The 18,304-nt window shown below is 47.1% G+C and overlaps 1 protein-coding gene across 1 annotated transcript in view; it reads left to right on the top strand.

Moving 5' to 3' along the window:
- Positions 1 to 18,304, top strand: part of TDRD3 (tudor domain containing 3) — a 565,755-nt gene that overhangs the window by 324,638 nt on the left and 222,813 nt on the right. Inside the window, exon 5 of the mRNA XM_082246772.1 lies at positions 3,655 to 3,796. Within this exon, the coding sequence (XP_082102898.1) occupies positions 3,655 to 3,796 (142 nt within the window). The remainder of the gene's footprint in view (positions 1 to 3,654; positions 3,797 to 18,304) is intronic.

Raw genomic sequence — 18,304 nt, 5'->3', positions numbered from 1 at the left:
AGGCAAGCATTCAGAAGCAGAGATCTACCTGAACAACATGAAAGCGATTAAAGATCACCAAGATTTGGCATCCTTATTTTTTTCAACAAAATATTACTATAACAACATAAACTTACACTACCTTAAAAGTGGACAGGGTTAGTAGTACAGTGGACGATGTCAGTAGTTTATTTTTATTATTCTATGGTTTTATTTTTTTTACAATTTAATTTTTTATTACTTTAAACAAATGTTTTAGGAGCACCGTTGAGGGCTTTGATGGATTAGCAGGGGTCCTAAAAGACCCTGATGTCTCACTTTTCTTCATTCCCTTTCTTTGCAGCCTCATCTGCCCTGCAGATGACTGAACAGGAGACAGAGTCATTTTGGGACCTTTGTTGCCAGAATATCCTACTGTAGTTTATCTAGGAGTTCCATCATTCCAGCATAAGGTTGTGTCTAATGTTTTGGATCCCCCAAAACATTTTTACTTGTGACCTTAACGTGAGGCCTTAGTTTTTTTTTTTTTTCTTGGGACCTTAACCACTTTAGTACAGGGGACTGCTGTCGCATTTTGAACGACAATTACCCATATGAAACTTTTGATCATCACTGGGTTTTCTGTTTTATGCTAAACAAAAAAATAGCGAAAATAAAAAAAAAAAATAAAATAAAAAAAGTTTTTCTTTGTTTCTGTTATAAAATTATGTAAATTGTAATGTGTTCTCTTTCACTGATGGGCACTGATGAGGTGGCAATGATGATGAGCCACTAATATGCAGCACTGATATGCAGCATTGATGGGCAATGATGGACACTGATAGGTGGCAGTGATGGGCACTGATGGGCAGCACTGATAAGAATGCACTGACAGGCATTACTGTAGGAGCACTAATCGGCATCCCTGGGGGGCACTGATTGAAATCCCTGGTGGGCACAGTTGGCAGTTTAGCTGGGCACTTGTGGGCATCCATGATGGGTCTACACTGATAATCGATGCGCTGATCCCCCCCATGTCGGTAGAGCCGCTGACTGGCTCTCCTACCCGCACCTTGTCAGCACGAATAGAGAAAAAGTCGATAAACACTTCCTGGTTATGATGTGTCCAGGTGTGATTGGACACAGCTGATCACATGATAAAGAGCCTACATCGCACCAGCGATCGCCGAGCTGCTTGCCTTTTTTTTTTGGGGGGGGGGGGCCTTTTGAGGGGACTGATTTCTTTATTTGCTATTTTCACTGCAAAAGTTTAGTAACTCATGTGCCACTCTATATGGATTTGAGAGGATACTTTCTAGAGAAGTTTTTCATTTTCTATTTGATCCTTTAGATATAATAATTTTATTTATATATGCACTTAATATGCAAATGTAATATGCACATTGTTATGGAAAATAGGGTCAGTTCTTTGGCCTTATGATTTGCTTTTTTCAGAGTTGCTTTACTATATCCCCTTTCCAATAATCTCCCTTGTTTGTAGGACCTTAGACTTTATAAAAATAAATTGGACTTTTATAAAGCCAAATTCCTCCGTACAGTTTTATCAGACTCTCAGATATTGGCTATATGGTATGCTATTCACCAAAAGGGTAGGGTATATACTAGCAGTGTGAATAATCCTGTTGCCTGAAGAAGACTTCTAAATAGAGTTGATCCGAGACTCCCTTTTCGTCCCACCCGGATTTCAATTTAAAGGAGAGTGATCCGCTCTTGCTGGCATTTCTTTGTAAGTTTAGATTGAAATCATTCTCCTCTAAAACTTTCATAAATGTCAAAAGCTTCTTGCGACTTTTAATTCAATACCCCTGCATTAGACACATTTTTTTACATTTTCTAAAGGGCACACAACCTACCCGATGCTCTGATTGTGGCATTTGCCTTGGGCATATGGCTGCTCTGCTAATTAGATCCCTGTAGTTGACAGCACTCCTGTGTTTTGTATGACCCTAAATCTAAGACTTTCAAAAAGATTTGCCAAATACAGTACTGTAGCAAGAGAATAGCACTATATGGTCCTCAGAAAGCATACACTGTACAAGTTCATGTATAAAGAGTATGCAATTCTTCTCTGTAGAATGATGAAATGTCTGTTGAATCTGGCTGTAGTAGTTAAGATAAAAATGAATATGGTAAAACAAGTGGAACTTCTGACTTAAATACACTTTGTAGAATGTAGCATATTTGTCATTATTCTTGAATGCGCTCTCCAGATTCATGACTTTGCATGTATGTGGGTGGGACTCTGACAACCCTTCTTTAGTCCTTCAGCTCCCACTGTACTCTTCTCTGACCTCTCTTCATTATTCTGGCCTCTTACCCCATATTGTACCTGCATAGTCTGCCTGCTGATACCCTCAGAGGTGTTTTCTCACCTCCTGTTGTGTTTCTAACCTTCCTTCACCTCCTTCTAACCTTCCTTTACACTCCTGCCCTCCCGTTAATTCCCTGCTTTCCTTTCACATCTGTTTGTTACTGTCTTTCAACTCCATTCTTACTTTTCTCCTCCTTTCTGGCACCCCATCCTTATTGTTTTCCAGCTCCTTGCTGTGTTCCCTTCTGTACTCTGGCACCCCTTGTTTACTGTTCTCCAGTTTCCTGTTATGTTCCCGCTGCACTTTTGACACCCTTTCCTAACTCTTATTTCTCCCTGTGCTATTTCCTCTCTTCTCTTGACGCCTCTTTATTGTCCTCTTGTGCCCTGCCCTGTTTGTTCTTTACATTTGGAATCCTGCCTTACTGTCCTCTGTAGTGTTTTCTTTCTTGGGACTCCTTCTTACTGTACTCAAACCCCCTTCTGTGTTCCCTTGTTTCTCCTGACAGTCCTTCTTTACTGGTGCATTTGTTCTTTTCCAATACACCTTTTGTTTACTGTGCTTTTGCCCTATACCAGTGATGGTGAACCTCGGCACCCCAGATGTTTTGGAACTACATTTCCCATGATGCTCAACTACACTGCAGAGTGCATGAGCATCATGGGAAATGTAGTTCCAAAACATCTGGGGTGCCAAGGTTCGCCATCACTGCCTTATACCATGTTCTCTATTCCACTTTGCCACGCCCTACTGTCCCCTGGCTACCTGCTATGTCTTTTATATATAACACAGATTTTGTTAGCGTGGTAATGAAATGTTCAAAATGATGTGAAATTCAAGGGGCTTTGTGTAAATGAAAGGGCAATACAAATAAAGCTATTTTTCCGTTTTAATTCCCTATAAATAGGCACCTTGTGAATTAATTTTGTTTTGCAACTCGTACAGTATTTTGTAACTTCTATAAATTCATATCTACTTTTTGAAGCCGTGTTATAATACATTTTGTTGCTGATAAAGCCTTGCATTACTAGACATAGAATAATTGTTTGTTCAGTGTTCCGCTTGGTAGGAAACTTGTATGCATTGTAGGTTATACCATATGTTTTTCTCTCATAGTTTCACTAACCTTGTAATTGCTTGCAATGCTTTTCCAGGTACATTGCAGCAAAAAACTTAAATCATGACAGTTTTTTAATTGCAAAATGCAGAGGGTTGGATACCTCAGCTTCCATAAGCAGCCTCCCTGTTCTGTTTGTGTTTATGCTTCTAAAAATGAATTACAATTAATTATTGTATTTCTTGGCAGAATCTATGAAAATGTAACATTTAATTGTATTATTCAACACATATTTTTCCCTCTTAGCCTGAACACTCCACCTGGCACCAAAATAAAGCTATTAGGAACTGTTGAAGTGAAAAATGGATGCTTGCTCCTGGATGACACCAATGCTGTCGTACTTGGAGGTGAAGTGGAACCGCTCATTGAGAAATGGGAGCTACAAAGGGTGAGGTTAACACAAATCACTTTGAGCTCTTGTTGTTGGCTGTGCTACTAAATTGACTCCTCAGGCAAAGAATAAGTATCCTTTAGGAAGCATGCATCTATTATTTCCCTAGAATACTTTTTACCTATTTACTCAAGCAGAAGCCATTTACTGCAGACTGGATGGTGATACAGAAATGTAACCTGGATAGATTTCCTCGTAATAAGCATCAAAGCTGTTTACAGGGGAAAAACAATTCTTGCTTGCTAAATGTTATGTGTGTGTGGATTTAGGTTCATTTTTTTGTTTAGTCTTTATTAAACATTTTACAATAAGTTTACAGATGAAACAAGGATTCAAGAAGTAATGCAGCTTTAAATGCAAGGAATTCACATAGATTTCTATTACATTGTGTTTTGTGATATGATGTTAATATACATACAAAAAATTATTAGGTGGCATAACATTAATTCTACCTATGTTTGGCTATATTCAATCTGTTGGCTAATGTACAGTAGAATAAAGATCTTTTCTAGGCCACAATGGACATATCTATGGAAATGGCTTAATGCTTTTTAAAGCATTAAGCCATTTAAGCCATTTCCATAGATGTGCCCACTGTGGCTTTAGGTTACGAAGGCCCCACTCACAATGGCAAAATGCCCACCTTATGTGTTACAATTTCATGGTTTACATACATTTGAAAACTACTGTGGAAGTCAAAGTATTAGAATGTAGAGAAAGAACTTTGGATCATTTAATGCATGAGGTAACACTATTTTGTCATGTGCTTTCTCTTGATATAGATATATATATATATTTCTCTTACGTCCTCCGACAGTCGCCGCCCACTCACACAGTCTTCACCAATGGGTATTGACCTTTGCTCCGCAGGAGTAGCTAGGCACAAGATTTGTTAGTAACAAAAGCTTTTAGCATAGACACACCCCTAGGGGCTGTTCCACTAGTCAATACCTCCCTGCACCAGCATTCCCAACTCAGTTTGATTTTGCCTAGCTTAGGAGTAGCAGGCTTTCCTGTGCTGGGGCTTCAGTCTCAGCCTTCTACCCTTCTTTTGATTTTATTTCAAAGTGTTTTTTCTTTACTTTACTAGCTGTTATTTTACCAGCTCTTAGATAGGGATCTTCGGATGAAGAAACATCATGCGGAGCTGGGTATCGGACTGGCCGCCCTGGGTCTCCAGGGCTGAGGGTCAGATGGATCCCCAGCCTGCCATTGAGCGTTCGGCTATGGTTCGCCCTGGCATTGTGAACGACCCATCCCTGCTCGCAGCAGGGATGCAGCCTGTGAGGTGGCTACCTCACTGGACGCTTTCTGCGGTTTTGTGCTGCGGTGCCCTGCGTCCCGGCTACGGCACTCCCTGTCATATGAGGACGGCGGTTTTCCGTTTGTGGAGGCTACCCCACGCCATCCGGTACGGTAAGCACCTTTTCTATGTGGGGGCCTCTGTCTGGGGTGTCAGTCTGCTGTACTGTGTGTCCCCTCATGTCTGTGTATTGGGCTCCCTGATGTGATCCCTGCAGGGTTAATATTTATTCACTGTGGTGAGGTGGGGACCCCTCTCTCTCATATGTCACCTTGTGTGTTCTGAGTGCAGACGTGTGTGCGGCGACCGCTACGGCTGAGCGCTGCGCGGTCCGCCATTTTCACTGTGAGTGACATGTTGGCTTCACCCTGGGCCTTGTACAGGGTTGCAGTGCGGTGCTTTTGGCGCCGATCGCCACCTTTTTTTGGTGTGTGGCGGGTCGCTCGATCTGAGCACATGTCGGCGGCCATTTTCTAGAAGCCTCCATTGATTCCTATGGGCAGCCATTTTCCCTGAGCCTGAAGCAGTGTTATAGTTCAGCCTTCCTGACCTCGCTTCCTCGTTCTCTGGAACAGCGATCAGTAGTAACGCTCTGCGAGCTCTGCAGGTGATCTCTCCATACCTTTCTGGGCTATCCTTCCTAATTCAGCTGTTTTCTGCCCCTGTGGGGATCGGTGCATATTGTGGGCTTTGCGGTGGGCTGCGCTCGCCGCAGCGCTTAAAGGGCCAGTACCTTTTTATTCCAAACTTGTTTTTTGACATGGATTCTCAGGATAGCTGGTTCCCCCCAGCCCTGGTGGGGGACCCTGGGTCTGCTGAACCCCCGCTGTGCCTTAATTGGCCGCTGTAGTGACATTTTTTGGTGTCATGGATGGGGGTGCGGATGGCTGAACGTTCTGCATAGTAGCGGGCCAGGTTATCTATCTCCTCTGTTTCAGATGGTGATGTGGCTGCTGTGACTGGCTTGCCCTTTTCAGGGTCTCGCTCATCTCTGGACCTTTTGGGGTCTGAAGGGGAGGCAGAGGTTGAAGGGGTTGATACGTCTCCCCCAGGCTCGCCTGAAGAGCTTGCGCTCATGGATGAGCTGCTCCCTCCCATAAAAGATCATCCTTTAGGATACATAGAACCCGCTAGTCGGCGCAGGTTTTTCCCCTGCCCTGCTGCATTTCATCACGCTGTGATTGAACAATGGCGCAATTAAAAAAAAAAAAAAAGCCCTTTACGGTGCCTGGTCATTTTACACTGCTTTACCCTGTTGCGCCCTCCACGGAGGAGCGCTTGTGCGTGGCACCCCAGGTGGATCACGCTGGGGCCGTGTTGACCAAGGTTACCCTGGTTTCCACTGAGGATACCCCGGTTTTCCGGGATCCTACGGACGGGAGGTTGGAGTCTCTTGCCCGCCATGCTTATATGGTGGCGGGCTCTATGCTCGAACCTATTTCGCTTCTGTCATGGTGGCTCAAGCGGGGGCCGCCTGGACTGAGGGGCTCTGGCGCACCCTTGTGTCTGCTGCTGCACCGCCAGCTACGCTGGCTATGGTAGTCCTGCTCCATCAGGGGGTCATGTACTTTTGCGATGCGGCCTTGCATGAGGCCCCTTTCGCTGCACGCCTGTCTAGTGTCACGGTGCCTACCGTCGACTGATCTGGCTGAAGAGTTGGTCGACTGACCAATTGTCACGGAAAACGGTGGATGATTTTCCCTATGCTGGGTCTCGCCTTTTTTGGCGAGGCTTTGGATACTCTGGTGAATGGAGTCACTGGGGGCAAGAGCACTCTGTTGCCCCGGAATCCGAAGAACACGTCCTTTCGCGGCGAGCGGGGCCCCGCATTTGGACCCTCTCAGGGGTCCTTTCGTGCCTTTAAGTCGCAGTCCAAGGGAAGACCCTTCGAAAGGCCAAGGTGGCCAGAAGGAGCCCTGGGCGGGTAGCGAAAGTCCGGCTACGCCGGCTCTGCGCCCCATTCTGCTTCTGCCTGAAGGGACGCCCTCACCCGCTTCTGGGGTGGGGGGAACGTTTGTGCGTCTTTCCTCCAGCCTTGGCTGTCCCGCTGCGGGACAGGTGGGTTCAGGAAATCGTTCGAACGAGATACAAGATCGGACAGATTTTTTTCCTCAATTCTTCGGCTGTCTCCTGGGCGCATGAAGGATCTCCTGGCCCAGGGGGTGGTGGTCCCGGTGCCTCACCGGGACAGATTTCGGGGGTTTTTACTCCGATTTGCTCACTGTGCCCAGTAAGGAGGGCAAAGTACGTCCGATCCTGGACTTGTAAGCTCTGAACCGCTTCGTGCATGTTCGGGAGTTTTGCATGGAATCCCTGCGCTCGGTGGGGTTACCCTGGGCCCAGGAGGATTCCTGGCCTTTGTCGACCTGAAGGATGCGTGCCTACGCATCCCCATTTTCGAAGGTCGCCAGTGGTGCCTTCGGTTCGCCATTACGGAGGACCGTTGCCAGTTCGTGGCATTACCTTTCGGTCTCACTTCGGCTCCACGGGTTCTTACCAAAGTGCTGGCACCTGTTCTGGGCCTGTTGAGAGCCCAGGGCATTGCGGTCTTGGGTGATCTGGATGATCGAGTGTCAGTCAGAGCCTGCTGAACGCCCTGTCCACTACGGTACAGGCGCTTCAGGAGTTCGGTTGGACCATCAACGTTCCGAAGTCGAAGCTGTCTCCTTCGTTTCGCTTTCCCTATCGGGGAATGGTTCTGGACTCTGCTCATGCTAGAGTGTTCCTGCCGGAGGAAGAGCTCCAGACTCTTCAGGAAGAGGTTAGGTCCCTCCGGGACACCCGTTCCTTCTCACTCAGGACCTGTATGCGGTACCTGGGGTTAGTGGTCTCGGCCTTCGAGGCGATTCCCTTTGATCAGGTTTCACACGCGGTCTCTCCAAGTGGAGATTCTGGCCAAGTGGAAAATGCATCCTCAGTCTTGGGATCTGAGGGTTTCATTGAGCGCCGAACCAGAAGAGATCTTCTGTGGTGGCTCCAGTCCCCGGCTGTGTCGGGGGGCAAGTCTTTTCGTCCGTTGCTATGGACGGTGATCACCACGGCTGCCAGTCTATCAGGCTGGGGTGGTGTTCTGGGCAACCGGTTTGCCCAGGGAACTTGGTCGGAGGAGGGATCATCCCTTCCGATCAGCATTCTGGAATTGAGAGCGATACAGCTTTTGCCTTCTCCAGTGGTCGGAACGACTTCAGGGCCGTATGGTTCGGGTACAGACGGACAAAGCCACCGCGGTGGCTTACGTTGACCACCAAGGGGGCACCAGGTGTGCCCGAGCGGCCCGGAAAGTGACCGACATTCTGTCCTGGGCCGAGACTCACGTCCCGGCGTTCACGACAGTTCACATTCCGGGGGTGGGGAACTGGCAGGTCGATTATCTGAGCCGCCAGACCCTGGACCAGGGGGATTGGTCCCTACACCCAGAAATCTTTCAGATGCTGTGCGCGAGGTGGGGATCCCCGGATGTGGATCTGTTTCACGTCTCGGCTGAACAACCTGGGGGAAAGGTTCGTGGCGAGCACGCGCGATCCTCGGGCGGCCGCCTCGGACGCGTTAGTGGCACCTTGGCATCAGTATCGTCTGATGTATGCCTTTCCTCCACTTCAGTTGCGATCCAGGCTCCTTCACAGGTTGGCCTGAAAACCGCACGTGGTGTTTCTGGTGGGACCGGACTGGCCTCGCCGGTCCTGGCACACGGACATCGTTCATCTGGCTGTCGTGCCTCCGTGGCGCCTGCCACTGCGGGAAGCCCTTCTGTCTCGAAGACCGATCCTCCCTCCTGCTTTACAGTCGCTGGCTGTAACGTCCTGGCTGTTGGAAGCCAGGTCCTGTGGAAGGGGGTCTCTCCCCTGAGGTCATTCCTACTCTACTCACGGCTAAAGAGCCTCGTCTGGTAACGTTTATTACCGTGTTTGGAAAGCGTACTTTGCCTGGTGTGTCCAGGGGGTTCTCCCCTCGCTCATACTCGGTGTCGAGAGTGTTGGCTTACCTTCAGACTGGTGTGGACCAGCTTTTGGCGATGGCCACGATAACAGGCCAGGTTTCTGCACTGGCTGTTCTTTTTCGGCGCCCTATGGCGTCTCATTCCTCATTCGCACCTTTGTTTGAGGTGTGCGTCTTTTGGCCCCTCCTCGGAGGGGGCCCTTACCTCCGTGGGACTTTGACTTGGTTCTGTCCGTGTTGCAGCGTGTCCCCTTTGACAACTTCAAGGGGATATCGTTTGTCTCAGCTGTCTGAAAAGATTGCCTTTTTTAGTGGCGATCACTTCGGCTCGCAGGGTGTCAGAGTTGGCGGCATTGTCCTGCCGTTCTCCCTACTCGGTGGTTCACAAGGGTAAGGTGGTCTTGCGACCTCACCCGTCCTTCCTCCCTACGGTGGCTCTGGCTTTCACCTTGGTGAGGACATTGTCATGCCTTCGCTCTGTGCGAAGCCCGTGCATCCTAGGGGGTTGCTTTGCATTCCTTGGATGTTGTCAGGATGCTCAGGGTTCCCCCTGTCGTCCGCTATTTCTTTTCGCGAGTCGGATTCCCTCCTTGTCCTTCCTGAGGGTCCTCGGAAGGGCATGGCGGCGTCTGCGGCGACCATTGCCAAATGGATCTGACAGTCCATTGTTCTGGCCTATACTTGCAGGAACGGGTTCCACCCTTCCCTGTTAAGGCGCACTCTACCAGATCTCTGAGTACGTCTTGGGCCTTCCGGCTTCGGGCCTTGGTGGCCCAGGTGTGCAAGGCTGCGACTTGGTCGTCCGTGCACACCTTCTCCACTTTTTATAAGATGGGTGTTTGGGCATCAGCCGATGCCTCCTTTTGGCCGCAAGTTCTCTGTGCGGCAGTGCTATAGGGACCCTTGTTTATGGGTCTTTGGCTGTGGGGGTGTTTCACCCCTGGGTTGCTTGTTTTCCTGGGTTGTTGCTCATGTTGAGCACTTTCCTGTTGCCCAGCTGGTTCTCTTATGGTGTGTAAGGTTCCTTCTCTGCTGTGGGTACTGCGTTGCTCTTCTGCGGCTGCGTCTCCCACCCCTCATGTCTACACTGCTTTGGGACATCCCATTGGTGAAGACTGTGTGAGTGGGCGGCGACTGTCGGAGGACGTAAGAGAAAACGGAATTTTTGTAAAATCTTACCGTAAAATTCCTTTCTCTGAGTCCTCCGACAGTCGCTGCCCCCCGCCCCTCTTTTGGGGTTTTTGTGTACTCTTACTGCTATGCTGCCAAACTGAGTTGGGAATGCTGGTGCAGGGAGGTATTGACTAGTGGGACAGCCCCTAGGGGTGTGTCTATGCTAAAAGCTTTTGTTACTAACAAATCTTGTGCCTAGCTACTCCTGCGGAGCAAAGGTCAATACCCATTGGTGAAGACTGTGAGTGGGCGGCGACTGTCGGAGGACTCAGAGAAAGGAATTTTACGGTAAGATTTTACAAAAAATCCGTTATTTATATATTAGGCCTGCACGATATTGGAAAAAAATACATTGCGATATTTTTTTTTCAACGATATATATTGCGATATTGAGGGACCCATCAATCCAGCCTTTCTGACCATACAGGGTTAATGTATGTTACTGTAGGGAATGGGATTCAGTGCACACTGCAGCCTTGTACCATAGGGTTAATGTTACTGACACTGTAGGGATTGGGAAGGATGCTGGGAATGGAAATCATGAAGCATGCAGGCAGTCTTGTACATTTTAATTGCAGATATAGGGATACTGGGCAGGTCAGGGTTAATATGGTAAAATCAATTACTCAATGACCGTGTGGACTGTGGAATCGATCAGATCATATAGTGACAGACAGTCTTTCTCACAGTGGTGGTGGTAGGAGGCTGGAGCGGTGGACTAGGAGCCGGGAAAGGATCACAGCACAGCCGCATACATCTACTCACTCGTGCACTGCAGCCCACCCCACACGTTCAGTGAGTCTCACTCTCCGCCCTAGTTTTCTCAATGGCATATTCAGGGAGCCAATCACGCCGTGAGTAGCGGCACAGCGGAACCAATCAGGTGTGCAGGCACGCGTGATTGGTTAGCTGTGCAGCTAATCACAGCGTGATTGGCTCCCTGAATGTGCCATTGAGAAAACTAGGGCGGAGAGTGAGACTCACTGAATGTGTGGGGCGGGCTGCAGTGCACGAGTGAGTCAGTGTATGCTCACCGCTGAAGTGTCCCAACTTCCTCCTACCTAACACGAAAGTCTGTGAGTCCTCCTCCGAGTCCCTTCCCCCTGCCTATGCAAATATCGCAAATATCGTGACCTCTGCGATATGAATATCGCCTACGGCCGCAGAACGATAGTCGATATCATATCGACTATCGTTCAGCACTAATATATATATATATATATATATATATATATATATATATATATATATATATATATGTATGTAGTTAAACTTAGTCAGTATGCAGGCCTTTGGGTAACGAAAATTTAATCAACCTGCATCATAATCCTAATACTTTATGAAATTTTATATATATATATATATATATATTTCTCTAGCGCTCATTGACAGACGTAGTCCTCAGTGATACACCACCTTCGGGTTATGTTGCCTCCACAGGAGCAGGACTAGACACTTCTTTACAAAAAACATAATGAAGGGAACAGTAACCGGTTTCTACGAGCCTCACCCCAACATTTACTTTCACAAAATGTTATAAATCAAATCATGTAGTGTATATATATATATATATATATATATAAATGGATTTTTGTAAAATCTTACCGTAAAATCCTTTTCTCTTAGCTCATTGACAGACGTAGTCCTCGGTGATACACCACCTTCGGGTTATGTTGCCTCCACAGGAGCAGGACTAGACAGGAAATTAAAAAGCTCTGGCCACACCCCAGGGGCAGTCCCAGAGGGTATATCCTCTCTCTCTCTGCCTCAGCAAATCAGTTATTTTCTGTCTAGTTAGGAGTAAGGACCTAGACACCTTGCTGGGATCTTAGGTCCTGGCAAGAATTTTTTCTTAAAGGATTTTTTTAGACAGCTTTTTTCTCCAGTGTTCCTGTGAGATCTTCAAGCAAGAAAGCTGAACTGGGCGACGGGCTGGATGTTGAGATCCGGTGGTCACCCCAGTTCAGCCTACGAGCGCGTGCAGGCCATAGCTCCGCGCTGGGTCGGCCGCGACAAAGTCCCATTAAAGGACTGTCCACGCGAGTTAAACGTCTCGCTGAAACGCCAAAGACCATGAGTCACGGCGTCCGTATCGGTCGACAGCCCTCCCGCCCCGGTGGAGAGGGGTACTGTCAGGAGTTGGTGCCCGCCTGGTTCCGGTATGGTGAGTAGTATGTTCCCCCTTTCCCCCTGACGGGTTTTGTGGTGAACGCGGGCCCCTCTCTGTATGGTAAGATAGAGTCCCTTTCTATCCTACAACATGACACAGATCCTCCTACTTTGAGTGTGATTTTATGTGTGCAAAAAGCCAGGAGGCTTGGTTTGGGAGCTAACAATCTAATTGTATACATGTTTTAAAGATGTAATCTGTGGCATTCTGGGAATCTTATGGGTTAAGAATAAGCTACCTACCAGTCAGAAGCCACGGACATGTAGACTGCCTTCCTAATCAGATCTCCAGCTATTAGCAGGCCTCCCGAACGGCCATGCGGTCCGCCAGGGCCGGTACCGCCAACCACGCCATATCCCCATGCAGTGAGAGTGTTGTGTGCCCTGCAGCACACCGCTATTCAGTACGGGCCGCCGCCATTTTTTTTGCTGGATCGCACGAGCCGCCATTTTGGCGTAGCCTCGTGTCTCCAGCATGGGGGCGGCCATGTTTGAGGTGATCCAAACACCTCGTGGAGCTTGGGGGAGGCGCCGGAAGGCGTACAGAGGGGCGGAGCCGCCTCCTTTCTTCCTGGGCAGCCAGCCAAAAGACTTCCTGTTTGTTAAGATAGCGCTGTAACCTGTTGCAGTTAAACTCTGAGCATCAAGTGGTGAGCCTGGGGGTCTATCTCTCTCTCTCTCGATCGATAGGGATCCCTAGCAGGTAACACTAAGGGGCTTTTTGTGGCGCTGGGGGTCGAAAAAAAAAAAAAAAAAAAAAGAAAAGTTTTATTTTTGAATTATATTATCCAGGAAGTAACTGGAGTTATCATGGACCCTGCCACACATATTCCCCCACCTGTTTCCCTCGAGGGGGCCACGGGACCCGCCGGTGCACAGAGTATAGAGTCATTTACAGCAATTTTGGAGTCTATGGTGGCTCGGGTGGAGGCGGCCTGTCAGGGACGGGGGTCAAGGAAGCGACCCCCGCCTACCCCTATACCATCTGACACCTCTGACTCAGATTCAGAGGTGGTCACGGCAGTTGCAGGTTCCTCTGCAAGGGCTGTTATCCCAGGTAAAGCCCCCTCAGACAGTGAGGAGGACGCTTCTTCTCCTGCTATTATTCAGGAAGAAGCATTGGTGGACGCACTAGTTGTGGCAGTGCAGGAAACCTTAAAACTTGAGGCTTTACCGGCAGAGGCAACTGAAACAGAGATTCCTTTTGGTACTAATAAGCCCATCAAGACGATGAAGGCTTTTCCTGTACCTAAATGTTTCGGTAATCAGATTAAAGGAGAATGGGAGCATTCTAAACGTACCCTTACTATTTCCAAGCGTATTGCTAGACGCTATCCGTTTGAGGAATCCATCATTAAGAAATGGACGGTACCACCAGTCGTGGATCCGCCTATTTCCAGGCTAAATAAAGCCACGGTTATTCCAGTGGAGGACACTTCGTCCTTTAAGGATCCGGTGGATCGAAAGATGGAAGCAGAGTCCCGCACCATCTTCTCTCTGATAGGGTCAGCTTTTAGACCAGTAATTGTTATTGGTCTAGTTTCCCAGACACTTACGGAATGGGCGAAAATGGTACGCCAAGATCTTAGGGGAAAAGATATTCCCCAGGAGACATCTGATTTGATGGAACAGATTATACAAGGGCTACAGTTTATCTGTGACGCAGCCTTGGACACTACTCCCTTATTAGGGTATGCATCTAAGACAGCGGTGATCCTCAGACGTGTGCTATGGTTAAAATGCTGGTCAGCTGACCTAGGTTCCAAGAAGACCTTGACAAATCTCCCCTTTCAGGGGAATCGTCTATTTGGGGCCAACCTAGATGAAATCATTAAGGATGCCACTGGGGGCAAGAGCACTTTTTTGCCACAGGCTGCTAAAGCTAAGGGACCTCGCAACAAGCGAGGACCTTTCTTTACCGCCCATAAAGGGCGCCCGGCTGGTACTAGCGGGAAAGGCAAGACTCCTCCAGGAGGGTTCAAGAAGGGCTGGTCGGACAAGCAAAGGACCAACCCAGCCAAACCCGAAGCAAAGGAGTACACAGCCTGAAGGTGCGCCCCCACCCAGTTTCAGGGTGGGGGGACGTTTTCACCGGTATTCAGGACATTAGATCGAGCATCAACCACTACTACCGGTGCGATTCTTCCCTTCCAACATTTAAGTACTACAGGAAGCGGTAATTACCGTTCCCTGAATAGATCTTTTCCTTTACCTTTTCCTAAGATTAGTCCCGATACCTCACAGAAATCGGATCTGGTTGACCAGATAGGCCAAGTAGCCTCTAGTCGGGTGACTTCGGTCCCTGAGGTTCAACCAGAAAAGATCACTTTTCCTGATAACTATCAGGTATCTGATAAATGTGTGGGAACAGAAAACGACCAGACTTTCTCGGATGGTCGGGGCCAGATACCTCTAGGGACGCCTGGTTCAGATCCAATCAGCGCCAGTGGTCCTAGAAATTCTAGGCTGGCCTCCTCAAGCCGGCCTGGCCGACTTGGACATGTTAGTCGTAGACGTTCCGTGGGAACTTCGTCTCAGGGAGTGTCTGTGGTCTCAAGGACCAATTTACCATCATGCTTTACAGTCGCTGGGTTTAATGGCCTGGCCATTGAGACCCAAGTACTGAAGGACAGAGGTTTGTCAGCTTCAGTCATTCCTACCCTTATTAAAGCAAGGAAAGCGACTTCCAGCAAAGTCTATTATCACACATGGAAAACTTATATTGCGTGGTGCGAATCTTTAGGATTTCCTCCACGTACCTATTCGGTGTCTCGAATATTGGCCTTTTTGCAACAGGGGGTTGAGCAGAAGCTAGCCTTGAGCACCATCAAGGGTCAAGTTTCAGCATTAGCAATCTTCTTTCAGAAGCCTTTAGCTACCAAATCCTTGGTGCGGAATTTCATCCAGGGGGTGCGGCACCTGGCTCCTCCAGTCCGCGCGCCCTTACCGCCTTGGGATCTTAATTTGGTTTTGTCGGTTCTACAGAAACCTCCCTTTGAAAACATCAGGGAGATTCCCTTGCTTACTTTATCCCAGAAGGTGGCCTTCTTGGTGGCTATTACTTCTGCTCGCAGGGTGTCAGAACTGGCTGCATTATCATGCCAGTCCCCATACCTAGTGATTCATAGGGATAAGGTAGTACTTCATCCTAAGCCATCTTTTCTTCCTAAGGTGGTTTCAGATTTTCATCTGAATGAAGATATTGTACTTCCTTCCTTGTGTCCTCAGCCCAAGCATCATCGGGAACATGCGTTGCATTCCTTAGATGTGGTTCGGGCAATCAGGGTATACCTGAAAGCTACGGAATCATTCCGTAAGACGGATTCACTTTTTGTGATCACGGATGGCCCCAGAAAGGGTTTGCCTGCATCTGCCGCGACCATTGCCAAATGGATTAGACAAACGGTGGTACAGGCTTATTCTATTAAGGGTCAGAGTCCTCCGTTCCCTGTTAGGGCGCACTCCACTCGAGCGCTCAGTACTTCCTGGGCCTTTCGCCATCAGGCGTCAGTGGTCCAGGTATGTAAGGCGGCCACCTGGTCGTCGGTACATACCTTTACAAAATTCTATAAAATTGATGTGACGGCATCGGCGGATGCCTCATTTGGCCGCAAGGTTTTGCAGGCCGCAATTTGAGGAGACCGGTGGTCTACCTCGAGGGTTTTTTTCTGTTTGAAAAAAAAAAAAATTGTTTTCTCTTTTTTTGTTGAGTCTCATCATTAAGGATGAGCATTGTAAACTTCTAGTTGGCACCGGTTGGGCCTTCTAGATTGGGATTTGATTTCCATTTTCCCACCCCTCAGTTGTGATACTGCTCTGGGACGTCCCGAAGGTGGTGTATCACCGAGGACTACGTCTGTCAATGAGCGCTAGAGAAAAATGGATTTTTGTAAAATCTTACCGTAAAATCCTTTTCTCTTAGCTCATTGACAGACGTAGTCCCCGCCCCTCTGTTTTTTTGAGTTGGGTTAAAATCTCTAAAGACTGCTTTTTCACATAACTGATTTGCTGAGGCAGAGAGAGAGAGGATATACCCTCTGGGACTGCCCCTGGGGTGTGGCCAGAGCTTTTTAATTTCCTGTCTAGTCCTGCTCCTGTGGAGGCAACATAACCCGAAGGTGGTGTATCACCGAGGACTACGTCTGTCAATGAGCTAAGAGAAAAGGATTTTACGGTAAGATTTTACAAAAATCCATTTATATATATATATATATATATATATATATATATATATATATATATACACTACATGATTTGATTTATAACATTTTGTGAAAGTAAATGTTGGGGTGAGGCTCGTAGAAACCGGTTACTGTTCCCTTCATTATGTTTTTTGTAAAGAAGGTAAAATAAATTGGTTGTAATTCTGCTTCTCATTACTAGGCATGCATAACCTGTTTAACATTGCAGTTCACCTTGATAATTTCTTTATTTCTTACACACTGAAATAGTGAGTGTGGAGCTGAGAGGAACTTTGTGTGTAAATACAGGAAAAAAAAAAAAATATATATATATATACACAGTATATACATTATATATATATATATATATATATATATATATATATATATATATATATATATATATATATATATATACACAGTATATACATTATATGTGTGTGTGTGTGTGTGTATATATATATATATATATATATATATATATATATATATATATATATATAGCATCTGACAAAAGTGAGTACACCATCACATTTTTGTAAATATTTTATTATATCTTTTCTAGGGCTGCACCTAACGATTATTTTCATAATTGTTTAGTTACCCGATTATTATTTCAATTGATCGACTAATCGGTTGGTGTTTAATTTATTTAATATTCTTGAATATCTATATACAGTGGTAATTATAAATATCCAGCTATATAGTTGGATATTTAATCCACTCTGAGACAGATACAATTCTTTTAAGAACATTCATCCGATTTTCTAACCATTGATGGGGTCCATTCGGAGTTCGTTGTCAACCACGCAGTGGCAAGAAAATTCAAAGGAGCAGAATAGAAAACTTCTCGATCAGACAAATCTTCAAATAGTGTATGTGATTTTTTCTCAGAAGTTATATTCTTTTTAAAATTGAATGTTAAAAGCAAGTGGAATTTTCAAACACCACTTGTCCATTCAACAAATGTACAAATAATCTTTGTACAAATGTTCATGCAAATATTTTTGCCCAAAAATCAATACATTTATGGGCAGCATAAGACATTTAGTAGCAGCAGCATGCTTTTTTTTTTTTTTTAATCCCGTCATGATAGGGTTAAAAACAAATAGCCCTTTATAGCAGTGCTCCCCAACATTTTTATCGCCGCGGACCGGTCAAAGTTTGATCATTTTTCTGTGGCCCGCTGAGGGGGGGCGACGTCAATGCACAGTGCCCACAGCGTGCCCCCAATCAATGCACAGTGCCCACAGCGTGCCCCCAATCAATGCACAGTGCCCACAGCGTGCCCCCAATCAATGCACAGTGCCCACAGCGTGCCCCCAATCAATGCACAGTGCCCACAGTATGCCCCCAATCAATGCACAGTGCCCACAGCATGCCCCCAGTCAATGCACAGTGCCCACATCATACCCCCAGTCAATGCACAGTGCCCACAGCATGCCCCCAATCAATGCACAGTGCCCACAGCATGCCCCCATTCAATGCACAGTGCCCACAGCATGCCCCCAATCAATGCACAGTGGCCACAGCATGCCCCCAATCAATGCACAGTGCCCACAGCATGCCCCCATTCAATGCACAGTGCCCACAGCATGCCCCCAATCAATGCACAGTGGCCACAGCATGCCCCCAATCAATGCACAGTGCCCACAGCATGCCCCCATTCAATGCACAGTGCCCACAGCATGCCCCCAATCAATGCACAGTGGCCACAGCATGCCCCCAATCAATGCACAGTGG

This window comes from Pelophylax lessonae (assembly GCF_965119305.1).
Source record: "Pelophylax lessonae genome assembly, chromosome: 2".
NCBI lineage: Eukaryota > Metazoa > Chordata > Amphibia > Anura > Ranidae > Pelophylax > Pelophylax lessonae.
The sequence above is the reverse complement of the archived record's forward strand: the minus strand, read 5'-3'. Positions and strand labels throughout refer to the sequence as shown.